Below are 13,976 nucleotides of genomic sequence, written 5' to 3'. Positions count from 1 at the left end.
GAGTTGGTTACTGATTCACTACATATGGAGACCTGCAGATATTGGGATGCGATAAAAGTGCAGATATTATGTCAGGCAGTGAGCATGAAGGTACGAGTGGTAGGGGAGGCTCTGGCTCTGAGCACTATGGGACTTAACATCTGTGGTCATCAGTCCCCTAGAACTTAGGACTACTTAAACATAACTAACCTAAGGACATCACACACATCCATGCCCGAGGCAGGATTCGAACCTGCGACCGTTGCGGTCGCGCGGTTCCAGACTGTAGCGCCTAGAACCGCTTGGCCACCCCGGCCGGCCGGTTGGGTAGGTGGATTGAAAAGTGTAGATGAGTATATTGTAAGACAGGGTTGTACTACACGAAGAAAGCTGCAATTCAGGTTGCACAGTACTTGTGGAGTTCGAATGGGGTGTTTTAGGCTAGGCAGTAGTTTGAGTTACTCTCATGAACACTCGTCAGTTGGTACAGATATAGGGAAATCAGACCGCTTTCAGAGTAAGAGTTCTACTGCAAAAATTGTATCATTAAAGTGTAACTTCGTAGAAAAGCTCCCGAATTTACTGCCATCCAGGAAAGCTCTCACGCTCAAATTATTCTAGGAACCGAGAGCTGGCTGAAATCTGAAGTGGAAAGCTCTGAGATATTTAGCGAGTCGTGGAACGTGTATTGGAGTCACAGATTAGACGCCAAAGGAGAGGGTGTGTTCATTGCAGTAGACAAAAACATTGTCCATATTGAGGTCGAAGTTGAGTGTGTCAGTGAAGTCATCTAGTCGCTTATTACATCTATAGGTGAAACCAAGTTAATTGTTGATTGTTTTTACTAGACACCCGTGGCCGAGCGGTTCTAGGCGCTACAGTCTGGAATCGCGCGACCGCTACTGTCCCAGGTTCGAATACTGCCTCGGGCACGGATGTGTGTGATGTCCTTAGGTTGGTTAGGTTTAAGTAGTTCTAGGGGACTGATGACCTCAGATGTTAAGTCCCACAGTGCTCAGAGCCATTTGAACCATTTGAGTGCCAGTCTGGCACACAGTTTTAATCTGCCAGGAAGTCTCTAGTCCACTGCTGAGTGGAAATCCAGTCTGGATACTTTTACATTCTTGCATAAACCATACATGCTTGGTTTTTAACTTTTAACCTCGCGGCTTTTGTGTTACAGGCGGCCGCTGTTGAGTGAACGCCTACTGCGCTATCAGCCGTGGAACCTCTCCTTTCCCGACGACTTCAGTGCGCTGTGCGAGGAGCGGCAGCCAGAGCTGTCGCAGGTGTTCAACCTAGCTGCCTCACTGTACGCCGCCTATCGCGTCTACTGGTACGCTGCCGCTGAGTACATCGATTTATTATACGAAGATGAATTCAAGACTGTAGGTAAGTTTAATACCGGGACCCGCCCACTTCACGGTTATGCGCTGAAGACTGTCCAGTTATTTGAGGAATGAGGTTCAAATACCCTTCTGAATATCTAGTTTTAGATCTTACGTGATTATACTTGCTACGCAAGATAATCACTGGTGCTCTTTCAAAAGTCAGTTTTTCGACTGCTTGACAACTCTCAATCTGGACCTGTTAAAACCTAACTACTCTATTTAGATGTATTATTGACTCTTTTATTATAAGGGAGTAAAAAAGACTACATACACAAAATTTTCGAGTGTTTAGAGAAGATTAAAAAAAAAAAAACAATTTATATGTGACACAAATTTCACAGGTGCACCCTCTACCTGCTAGTGGTCCGTGAAGGTTCCTACGCTAGTGATGTACAGAGACTGTGTGATGTTTTAGAGACATTACTCAAGTGCCAGCTGGGTGCTAATGATTGCATAAGACACTCGAAACATGTGGGTATTCCACAAATAATGGTTGTAGCCTCAGCCTAACAGGCAACCGGCTCACCTGGGGTGTCTGCCAGTGCCTGGTACACCGAACAACTCGTCTCCCTCCAGCAGGAGCCCCGCAACATCTCTAAAAAAATGCCCATCCAACAGCACTTTGAACACCGTCTCTGAACATCAGTGGAGGTAAGACCTTCATACATCTGCGACATTTGCTTTGTATACAAAAGTGTCCCTTTTTATCTTCTACAAACACTCTAAAATTCTGTACATGTAGTTTTTATCAGACCCAGTCTAAGGCTTGTTTCAAAAATGGCGATTGGAATCTGTAACATAATGGCTACAGACAAACTAATTTTTTGTCAATACTGTAACTGGTGTAGTGTTCTAAATTTCTCATGTATTATAATGGTATGATACTGTTCGTATTTACTAATTTTCTTTGATGAATAATATTTCGACTTGTAATTGAACAGTTAATTGGACAAGATGTATTGTTAATGTTATTCTTACATATGTTGACATCTTGGGTTGTCGGGTGTTCTACCGGATATCAGCGTCGTACTTGCACGATATTTCGGTCACGTAGCTCGTAACCTTCATCAGGTGCGACCTGAGACTGCTCCTCGAGTGGACCTGGTCCAGTATTTATGCCTATGGCCTTCCCCCTCCACCAACGGCTGCAGGCGCTTCCTCCGTGGTCCGCGCCCAGTCCCTGCGACCTGCTGGAGCGTTGCTGCTCCGTTTTCCGTCCGCTGCGGTTCTAGGTGTTCCCTCTGCGGTCCGCGCCCACCAAACCCGCTCCTGGGGGTTTCATCTACGGTCTGGGGTACCAAGCGTACCCCCTGCGGTCCGCGCCCGCTCACCACGACCTGTTGGAGCGTTGCCGCTCCGTTTTTCGTCCGCTGCGGCTCTGGATGTTCCCTCTGCGGTCCGCGCCCACCAGTCGCACTTCTGGGTGTTCCGCTGTATCCAACGCCTCATAAATCGAGGATGGTCGGGGGCCGCAAGGCCTTATTGTTACCGACCATGCCCTCCAAAGCCAACGATTATTTTTGTTAATAAAAAATGAATCACTGAGAATAACAAACCAAACCACACAAAAAGACACGTAGATTCGGCGAAGCCGAAGGAACTGTTAAAACACCACGTGACACAAAAAAAAAGAAAAAAAAAATCTTCGGTCTGGTGCGCCTGGCAGTCCGTCAGGGGCTCGTTTTCCATATCCATGTCTCTGGTTCTTCTGTTTGTGTAGTGTTGCAGCTGGCCCCGTTGCTCCTTTAACAATTCCAGAGCCGGATCCCAGGCTCTGTTTAGCTGGTACCCTGTGTCACGTTTCATAAGATCGTCAGCCATTTTAATTTCTATCGATTCTCTTATAACACTGTCCCAAAATCTGGGTGTTTGTGCTAGAATCTTGGTATCCTCATACTTCATGGCATGATCTAGTTCTAGACAGTGTTCAGCAATGGCTGACTTAGTCACCTGTCTTAATCTAGTGTGCCTCTGATGTTCTTTGCACCTGATCTCCACAGTTCTTGTCGTCTGGCCAATGTAGGACATGCCACATTGACAAGGTATATTGTAAATCCCTGGTTTTCGTAACCCCAGGTCGTCTTTGACACTCCCCAGCAGTCCCCCGATCTTGTTGGATGGACAGAAAACACACTTGATATTGTGTTTACGGAGGATCCTACTGATTCTGGCAGAAATAGAGCCAGCATAGGGCAGATATGCCACCTTCTTTGCTTCATCTTGCTCTTCTTCAGGAGCCTGTGGTATAGTGGCTGGTTGGAGTGCCCTCTCAATTTGTCTGTCCGTGTATCCATTCTTGGAGAAAACTGTTTTGAGACGTTCTGTCTCTATAGGTAGATTCTCTTGGTCTGACAGGGCATGTGCTCTGTGTACCAAAGTCTTCAGAACCCCATTCTTCTGTGCAAGGTGGTGACAGCTGCTGGTCTGCAGATATAAATCAGTGTGTGTTGGTTTTCGGGACACGCTGTGGCCAATTGATCCATCTGCTTTCCTCTGGACTAGTACATCCAGAAATGGCAGCTGGCCATTCTTCTCCAGTTCCATGGTGAACTTCATATTAGGGTAGCATGAGTTAAGATGTTCAAGAAACTCATTGAGCCTGTCCATCCCATGTGGCCAGATCACGAAGGTGTCATCCACATACCTAAAGAAGCATGTGGGTTTAAATGTGGCTGTCTCCAATGCCCTCTCCTCAAAACTCTCCATAAACATGTTGGCAACCACAGGGGACAGTGGGCTGTCCATAGCTACACCTTCAGTTTCCTCGTAATATTGGTTTCTGTACAGGAAATACGTGGATGTCAGTGTATGACTGAACAGGTCCAACAGAGCACCGTCAAATTTCTCTGCAATCAGTTCTAGTGAGTCCTTCAGTGGGACCCTGGTGAACAGCGATACCACATCAAAACTAACCATGATGTCCGAATCTGTGATGTGCAGTTGCTTGAGGCGTTGCAGGAAATCTTCTGAGTTGCGGATGTGGTGAATACATTTCCCCACATATGGAGACAGGAGACCTTTCAAGTACTTGGCTGTTGTGTACGTAGGTGCCCCAATATTACTGACAATTGGACGTAGGGGCACGCCCTCCTTGTGTATTTTAGGCAGACCATACAGTCTAGGTGGCACTGGCGCTTTTTCCCGTAGTTGTCTTATGATCTTATCGGGCATCGCTGTTTCCTTCAAGAGAGCATTAGTCTTCTTGCCCACCTTGTCCGTGGGGTCACACTCCAGAATTCTGTATGCAGGGTCCTCCAGAAGTTGGCATACTTTCTCATCATAATCCACCCGCTGCAAGATGACAGTGGAGTTCCCTTTGTCTGCTGGCAGTACCACAATGCTGTTGTCTTCCCGGAGTTTCTTGAGTGCAAGCCTCTCCTCGGTTGTGATGTTCGATTTCGGCGGCCTGGCCTTGGTGAGGGCCCTGCAGGTCTCTCGGCGGACTTCCTCTGCCACATTAGGTGGAAGTGTGGCTGCAACTTGCTCTACTGCACTGACGAAACCTGAAATGGGTACGTTTCTAGGGGTCGTAGCAAAGTTGAGACCCTTGCTGAGTACCTTTAAGGTTGTATCATCAAACTGTATGCCACTCAGATTCGTCACAGTGCGTGTCTCTTCCATCTGCTGTGCTTTCTTACTCATGCGGTCAAACTTTGCAGATTGGCAAGATGAGGCATTCCTTCTAGCACACTCAGCTAGAGACCAGGAGGCACGGTCTACCCAATCCCAATCTTCTCTTGTTGAGGAGGCTGCCATGTACAGATGAATGTGTAACAGCTCCCTGGCCACAACATATCTCGAATCCTCTCTCTCACCAGTGCCATGCTGGCTCAGCGTTTTATCTTGTTCGCCGCTCTGGAGTTGATGTGATGTTTAATTCTGGCGAATACTGGTACCACTTTTCCATCTCGACACCTCAGCAAAAAACTGGGAGAACTCAGCATCTTCCCTTTCTTCTGCCGTAGCTTGTCCAGCTTCTTGATACATCTCCTCCCCGTAGAGACTTTTGATGTAACTCTTCAGGCTTTCCCAGCGATCTAATGACATCTTGGATTGTCAGGTGTTCTGCCGGATATCAGCGTCGTACTTGCACGATATTTCGGTCACGTAGCTCGTAACCTTCATCAGGTGCGACCTGAGACTGCTCCTCGAGTGGACCTGGTCCAGTATTTATGCCTATGGCCTTCCCCCTCCACCAACGGCTGCAGGCGCTTCCTCTGTGGTCCGCGCCCAGTCCCTGCGACCTGCTGGAGCGTTGCTGCTCCGTTTTCCGTCCGCTGCGGTTCTAGGTGTTCCCTCTGCGGTCCGCGCCCACCAAACCCGCTCCTGGGGGTTTCATCTACGGTCTGGGGTACCAAGCGTACCCCCTACGGTCCGCGCCCGCTCACCACGACCTGTTGGAGCGTTGCCGCTCCGTTTTTCGTCCGCTGCGGCTCTGGATGTTCCCTCTGCGGTCCGCGCCCACCAGTCGCACTTCTGGGTGTTCCGCTGTATCCAACGCCTCATAAATCGAGGATGGTCGGGGGCCGCAAGGCCTTATTGTTACCGACCATGCCCTCCAAAGCCAACGATTATTTTTGTTAATAAAAAATGAATCACTGAGAATAACAAACCAAACCACACACAAAGACACGTAGATTCGGCGAAGCCGAAGGAACTGTTAAAACACCACGTGACACAAAAAAAAAAAGAAAAAAAAATCTTCGGTCTGGTGCGCCTGGCAGTCCGTCAGGGGCTCGTTTTCCATATCCATGTCTCTGGTTCTTCTGTTTGTGTAGTGTTGCAGCTGGCCCCGTTGCTCCTTTAACAATTCCAGAGCCGGATCCCAGGCTCTGTTTAGCTGGTACCCTGTGTCACGGTTCATAAGATCGTCAGCCATTTTAATTTCTATCGATTCTCTTATAACACTGTCCCAAAATCTGGGTGTTTGTGCTAGAATCTTGGTATCCTCATACTTCATGGCATGATCTAGTTCTAGACAGTGTTCAGCAATGGCTGACTTAGTCACCTGTCTTAATCTAGTGTGCCTCTGATGTTCTTTGCACTTGAACTCCACAGTTCTTGTCGTCTGGCCAATGTAGGACATGCCACATTGACAAGGTATATTGTAAATCCCTGGTTTTCGTAACCCCAGGTCGTCTTTGACACTCCCCAGCAGTCCCCCGATCTTGTTGGATGGACAGAAAACACACTTGATATTGTGTTTACGGAGGATCCTACTGATTCTGGCAGAAATAGAGCCAGCATAGGGCAGATATGCCACCTTCTTTGCTTCATCTTGCTCTTCTTCAGGAACCTGTGGTATAGTGGCTGGTTGGAGTGCCCTCTCAATTTGTCTGTCCGTGTATCCATTCTTGGAGAAAACTGTTTTGAGACGTTCTGTCTCTATAGGTAGATTCTCTTGGTCTGACAGGGCATGTGCTCTGTGTACCAAAGTCTTCAGAACCCCATTCTTCTGTGCAAGGTGGTGACAGCTGCTGGTCTGCAGATATAAATCAGTGTGTGTTGGTTTTCGGGACACGCTGTGGCCAATTGATCCATCTGCTTTCCTCTGGACTAGTACATCCAGAAATGGCAGCTGGCCATTCTTCTCCAGTTCCATGGTGAACTTCATATTAGGGTAGCATGAGTTAAGATGTTCAAGAAACTCATTGAGCCTGTCCATCCCATGTGGCCAGATCACGAAGGTGTCATCCACATACCTAAAGAAGCATGTGGGTTTAAATGTGGCTGTCTCCAATGCCCTCTCCTCAAAACTCTCCATAAACATGTTGGCAACCACAGGGGACAGTGGGCTGTCCATAGCTACACCTTCAGTTTCCTCGTAATATTGGTTTCTGTACAGGAAATACGTGGATGTCAGTGTATGACTGAACAGGTCCAACAGAGCACCGTCAAATTTCTCTGCAATCAGTTCTAGTGAGTCCTTCAGTGGGACCCTGGTGAACAGCGATACCACATCAAAACTAACCATGATGTCCGAATCTGTGATGTGCAGTTGCTTGAGGCGTTGCAGGAAATCTTCTGAGTTGCGGATGTGGTGAATACATTTCCCCACATATGGAGACAGGAGACCTTTCAAGTACTTGGCTGTTGTGTACGTAGGTGCCCCAATATTACTGACAATTGGACGTAGGGGCACGCCCTCCTTGTGTATTTTAGGCAGACCATACAGTCTAGGTGGCACTGGCGCTTTTTCCCGTAGTTGTCTTATGATCTTATCGGGCATCGCTGTTTCCTTCAAGAGAGCATTAGTCTTCTTGCCCACCTTGTCCGTGGGGTCACACTCCAGAATTCTGTATGCAGGGTCCTCCAGAAGTTGGCGTACTTTCTCATCATAATCCACCCACTGCAAGATGACAGTGAAGTTCCCTTTGTCTGCTGGCAGTACCACAATGCTGTTGTCTTCCCGGAGTTTCTTGAGTGCAAGCCTCTCCTCGGTTGTGATGTTCGATTTCGGCGGCCTGGCCTTGGTGAGGGCCCTGCAGGTCTCTCGGCGGACTTCCTCTGCCACATTAGGTGGAAGTGTGGCTGCAACTTGCTCTACTGCACTGACGAAACCTGAAATGGGTACGTTTCTAGGGGTCGTAGCAAAGTTGAGACCCTTGCTGAGTACCTTTAAGGTTGTATCATCAAACTGTATGCCACTCAGATTCGTCACAGTGCGTGTCTCTTCCATCTGCTGTGCTTTCTTACTCATGCGGTCAAACTTTGCAGATTGGCAAGATGAGGCATTCCTTCTAGCACACTCAGCTAGAGACCAGGAGGCACGGTCTACCCAATCCCAATCTTCTCTTGTTGAGGAGGCTGCCATGTACAGATGAATGTGTAACAGCTCCCTGGCCACAACATATCTCGAATCCTCTCTCTCACCAGTGCCATGCTGGCTCAGCGTTTTATCTTGTTCGCCGCTCTGGAGTTGATGTGATGTTTAATTCTGGCGAATACTGGTACCACTTTTCCATCTCGACACCTCAGCAAAAAACTGGGAGAACTCAGCATCTTCCCTTTCTTCTGCCGTAGCTTGTCCAGCTTCTTGATACATCTCCTCCCCGTAGAGACTTTTGATGTAACTCTTCAGGCTTTCCCAGCGATCTAATGACATCTTGGATTGTCAGGTGTTCTGCCGGATATCAGCGTCGTACTTGAACGACATTTCGGTCACGAAGCTCGTAACCTTCATCAGGTGCGACCTGAGACTGATCCTCGAGTGGACCTGGTCCAGTATTTACGCCTATGGCCTTCCCCCTCCACCAACGGCTGCAGGAGCTTCCTCTGTGGTCCGCGCCCATTCCCTGCGACCTGCTGGAGCGTTGCTGCTCCGTTTTCCGTCCGCTGCTGCTCTAGGTGTTCTCTCTGCAGGTTTGGTGGGCGCGGACCGCAGCCTGAAGAGTTACTTACATATGTTAATACTAGGTCTGAGAAAACTCTGTACGAATGTGTAATCGTGATGGAGAGTAGTTTTAAAAAGTTCCTCTTAAAGTGCTACACACCAGCGAGATAGTCGGGCGCGAGTCGCCGGACTGTGCGCTACAGTGGGCACTCACGGCGGGAACCGGGAAGGAGGTGGGTCGGCGCAGTGGTCGCCCTCGCAGCGGCGGCGGTGTGGGGGGGGGGGGGGGTGAGTGCAGTGCATGCTGCCGACTTGACTGCTCGCCTGCCTGGGGAAGGGGAGGGGGGGGGTGGATGGAGCTGGCATGGGCAAAGTCAGTCAGATGGATGTGGGGGTGTGAGGAGGCAGGGGTTGGCACACACTCAACGAATCTGACTATGTGGTTTCGTCAATCCAACATTCTGCTGATGTGCCCTCCCCGAACTGGTCCCACTACAATGATAAGATTTGAATTGTAAACTTGGTCACTCATCTCGTTCACAAAGGCTGAAACATATATACAGGCTGGTCCATTGATCGTGACCAGGCCAAATACCTCACGGAATAAGCATCAAACGAAAAAACTACTAAAAAATAAACTTGTCTAGCTTGAAGGGGGAAACCGGATGGCGCTATGGTTGGCCCGCTAGATGGCACTGCCATAGGTCAAACGGATATCAACTGTGTTTTTTAAAATAGGAACCCCCATTTTTTATAACATATTCGTGTAGTACGTCAAGAAATATGAATGTTTTAGTTGGACCACTTTTTTCGCTTTGTGATAGATGCCACTGTAATAGTCGCAAACATATGGCTCACAATTTTAGACGAACAGTTCGTAACAGGTAGGTTTTTTTAAATTAAAATACAGAACGTAGGTACGTTTGAATATTTTATTTCGGTTTTTCCAATGTGATACATGTGAACTTATCATTTCCAAGAACGCATGCTGTTACAGTGTGATTACCCGTAAATACCACATTAATGCAATAAATGGTCTACATGGTGTCTGTCAACCTCAATGCATTTGGTAATACGTGTAACGACATTCCTCTCAACAGTGAGTAGTTCGCCTTCCGTAATGTTCGCACATGCATTGACAATGCGCTGACGTCTGTTGTCAGACATATTCGGTGGATCACGATAGCAAATATCCTTCAACTTTCCCCACAGAAAGAAATCCGGGGACGTCAGATCCAGTGAACGTGAGGGCCGTGGTATGGTGCTTCAACGACCAATCCACCTGTCATGAAATATGCTATTCCAAACCGCTTGAACCACACGCGAGCTATGTGCTGGACACCCATCATGTTGGAAGTACATCGCCATTCTGTCATGCAGTGAAACATCTTGTAGTAACATTGGTAGAACATTAAGTAGGAAATCTGCATACATTGCACCATTTAGATTGCCGCCGATAAAATGGGGGCCAATTATCCTTCCTCCCATAATGCCGCACCATACATTAACCCACCAAATACAAAGCATTATTCACTACACTAAACTTACCATCCTCGTCCCAACAACTGCATGCATTGCATCCCCACCATGAAAAATATCGAGTTCAGAACCACAGTTTTCCACACCATTAGTCGAACTCACTGTCATCATCCCAACAGTTTCTTGTGTCGCATCCCTAACATGAGAGACATTCAGTTTAGAACCACTGTTCTCCACAACATTCAGTCTCTTTGAACGTCCACATAGAGTCCAATAAATAATGATAACATCCCCATTCACCTTTCATTTTAACATATAAGTCACCTATTCCAAAAACGAATCCTACTTTATCTTCAGCCACCCCAAAACATCAGCTTAAAACCTATACCTAACCTTATTTCTCCACATAACACATCAACACAAAGCAATAGCGTACCATTCCATTCACACGTCTGTTCCATCAGCTCCAGCGAGATCATCATCACTCACATGTTATCTCAATGCTACAACTATACCTTAATGAAAATTGCTACAATCACATAACACAATCCCATTGTCACTCTACACTCTACAAAGCACAGGTAATTGCTACAACATACCATCAAATGATGTTGCAAATGGGTGCTTGTGAGGTATCTTGATACCAGCCTCTCATTCTACAGACCAAAAAATCTCTGGCATTGGTAACACACATAAAGAAAACCACTACCACATTTTGCATAATATGAACAATGCATTGAAAAGGATTCATTCTGTTCATTATCCTCTCGTCCATAACAACCACATGTTGCGAAACAACCTCAACAAGCCAGACTCAGTGCCTCATATCTTAAAGATATCTTCATTGATCCTCATTGTTCCTAATGACTGTTCGACAATTCGGTACATACAGTGTCGCACAAATACGACGACCACATCTTTTGATCGCAGTTTAAAGTACCTGTCCATAACACCACAAAGCGAATTAAATATATCATTTACAACACAAGACTAAAACGACACATTCCAGAAAATGCTGCTGAGACGCTGCTCATAACTCCATTACTTTCAACCATTTTAAAAATCTCTTATTTCCTACTAGCTCTAGTAAAGTTGTGTGATGTCATTCTGAATGCAAGTTTCTATCCCTATGACTTAAGGGTAGCGTCTCTGAATACTTAGCAAATCGTCCTGGGATACAAATTCAAACTCTGCTACTGCTTAAATTTAGAAAATAATCATCAGTAAATCAGTAATGGTTCAGGGGCGGACAGAGTTTCAGGACGCTCTTTTGCCCTTGGCATGGGTAACTGCTCCTAAAAGCCTAAGGGTCAGCAGTGTTCAAAGGCAGAAGGTAACGGGAACCACTGATCTGTATCCACAGGGCATGTGGCCTGTAATTGAAAAGTATTATGATGACCCCTCCATTGGCGAAATATTCCAGACTAGTCCCCCATTCGGAACTGTGGGAGGAAATTGCCAAAGGGCAGGTGTCCCATTGAAGTATGTTTGCTATATAACTCCTTGTCCTACACATCACGCTTCTTTTGTCACTGTAAATCTTACTCAACAGCATATCTTCATCTGCTTCAATAACTTCACCTCATGGTGTAGCCTCTGCTACATCAAAATCAATTATGTTAAAAACCCAGGGAATTATTACAATAAATACCACCAATCATTTCTATCTCCTTAACTTCCACCATGGCATACATAAACATGGTTGTGTGGTGGCACTCGCATCGGAGGTAAGATGGTTCCAATCCAGGTGATGGAAGAAATTTCCGTCCCTAGTATTTCATCTACATCTACATCTACGTGATTACTCTGCTGTTCACAATAAAGTGGCGGGCAGAGGGTTCAATGAACCACCTTCAAGCTGTCTCTCTACCGTTCCACTCTTAACGGCAGGCGGGAAAAATGAGCACTTAAATTTTCCTGTGCGAGCCCTGATTTCTCTTATTTTATCGTGGTGATCATTTCTCCCTATACAGGTGGGTGCCATCAAAGTGTTTTCGCAATCGGAGAAGAAAACTGATGATTGAAATTTCATGAGCAAATCCCGTCGCAACGAAATACTCCTTTGTTTTAATGATTGCCACTCCAAATCACGTATCGTGTCTGTGACACTATATCCCCTATTTCGCGATAATAGAAAACGAGCTGTCCTTCTTCGAACTTTTTCCATGTCATCCCTCAGTCCCACCTGATGCGGATCCCACACCACACAGCAGTACTCAAGAATACCGCGGACAAGCGTTGTGTAAGCAGTCTCTTTAGTAGACCTGTTGCACCCTCTAAGTGTTATGCCAATGAATCGCTGTCTTTGGTTGGCTCTACCCACAATATTATCTATGTAATCGTTCCAATTTAGGTTATTTGTAATTGTAATCCCTAGGTATTTAGCTGAATTTACAGCCTTCAGATTTGTGTGAGTTATCGCGTAATATACATTTAGCTGATTTCTTTTAGTACTCGTGTGAATAAATTCACACTTTTCTTTATTCAGGGTCAATTGACACTTTTCGCACTATACAGGTATCTTATCTAATTCGTTTTGCAAGTCGTTTTGATCATCTGATAACTTTACAAGATGGTAAATGACAGCATCATCTGCAAACAGTCTAAGACGGCTACTCAGATTGTCTCCTAAGTCGTTAATATAGATCAGGAACAGTAGAGGACCTATAACCCTTCCTTGGGGAACGCCGGATGTTACTTCTGTTTTACTCGATGACTTTCCGTCTTTTACTACGAACTGTGACCTTTCTGAGAGGAAATCACGAATCCAGTCGCAAAACTGAGGCGATACTCCGTAGGCACGCAGTTTGGTTAGAAAACGCTTGTGAGGAACGGTGTCGAAGGCCTTCTGGAAATCTAAAAATATGGAATTAATTTGACATCCCCTGTAGATAGCATTCATTATTTCATGAGTATAAAGAGCTAGTTGTGTTTCACAAGAACGACATTTTCTGTATCCGTGCTATGTTTCAATAAATCGTTTTCTTCGAGGTACTTCATAATGTTCGAATACAGTATATGTTCCAAAACCCTACTGCAAATCAACGTTAGTGATATAGGCGTGTAATTCAGCGGATTACGCCTACTTCCCTTTTTGGATATTGATGTGACTTGAGCAATTTTCCAGTCTTTAGGTACGGATCTTTCTGTGAGAGAGTGGTTGTATATAATTGCTAAATATGGAGCTATTTTATCAGCATACTCTGAGAGGAACTTGACTGGTATACAATCTGGATCGGAGGCCTCGCCTTTATTAAGTGATTTAAGCTGCTTTGTTATACCGAGGATATCTATTTCTATGTTTCTCATCTTGGCAGTTGTTCGTGATTGTAATTCAGGAATATTTACTTCGTCTTCTTTGGTGAAAGAGTTTCGGAAAACCGTGCTTAATAACTCTGCTTTAGTGGAACTGTCAATCAGTGACTTCACCGTTGTTATCGCGCAGTGAAGGTACTGATTGCGTCTTACCAGTGGTGTGCTTTATGTATGACCAGAATCTCTATGGGTTTTCTGCCAGATTTCGAGACAGAATTTCGTTGTGGAAATTATTAAATGCATCTCGCACTGAAGTACGCGCTATATTTCAAACTTCGGTAAAACTTTGCACGTCTTGAAGATTTTGCGTTCTTTTAAATTTGGCATGCTTTTTTCGTTACTTCTGCAACGACGATCAAACCCGTATTGTGTACCATGGGGGATCAGTACCATCACTTATTAAATATGTGGTTTATATCTCTCAATTCCTGTCGATACTATCACTTTGAAAACATTCCATGACTTTTCTACACTTACAT

The 13,976-nt window shown here is 45.9% G+C and overlaps 1 protein-coding gene across 1 annotated transcript in view; it reads left to right on the top strand.

Moving 5' to 3' along the window:
* The window catches only part of LOC126212588 (uncharacterized), a 128,845-nt gene that overhangs the window by 76,999 nt on the left and 37,870 nt on the right, over positions 1–13,976 (top strand). Inside the window, exon 6 of the mRNA XM_049940018.1 lies at positions 1,163–1,371. Coding sequence (XP_049795975.1) covers positions 1,163–1,371 — 209 coding nt within the window. The remainder of the gene's footprint in view (positions 1–1,162; positions 1,372–13,976) is intronic.

The sequence above is a fragment of the Schistocerca nitens genome, chromosome 11 (genome assembly GCF_023898315.1).
Source record: "Schistocerca nitens isolate TAMUIC-IGC-003100 chromosome 11, iqSchNite1.1, whole genome shotgun sequence".
In the NCBI taxonomy this organism is placed as follows: domain Eukaryota; kingdom Metazoa; phylum Arthropoda; class Insecta; order Orthoptera; family Acrididae; genus Schistocerca; species Schistocerca nitens.
The sequence above is the reverse complement of the archived record's forward strand: the minus strand, read 5'-3'. Positions and strand labels throughout refer to the sequence as shown.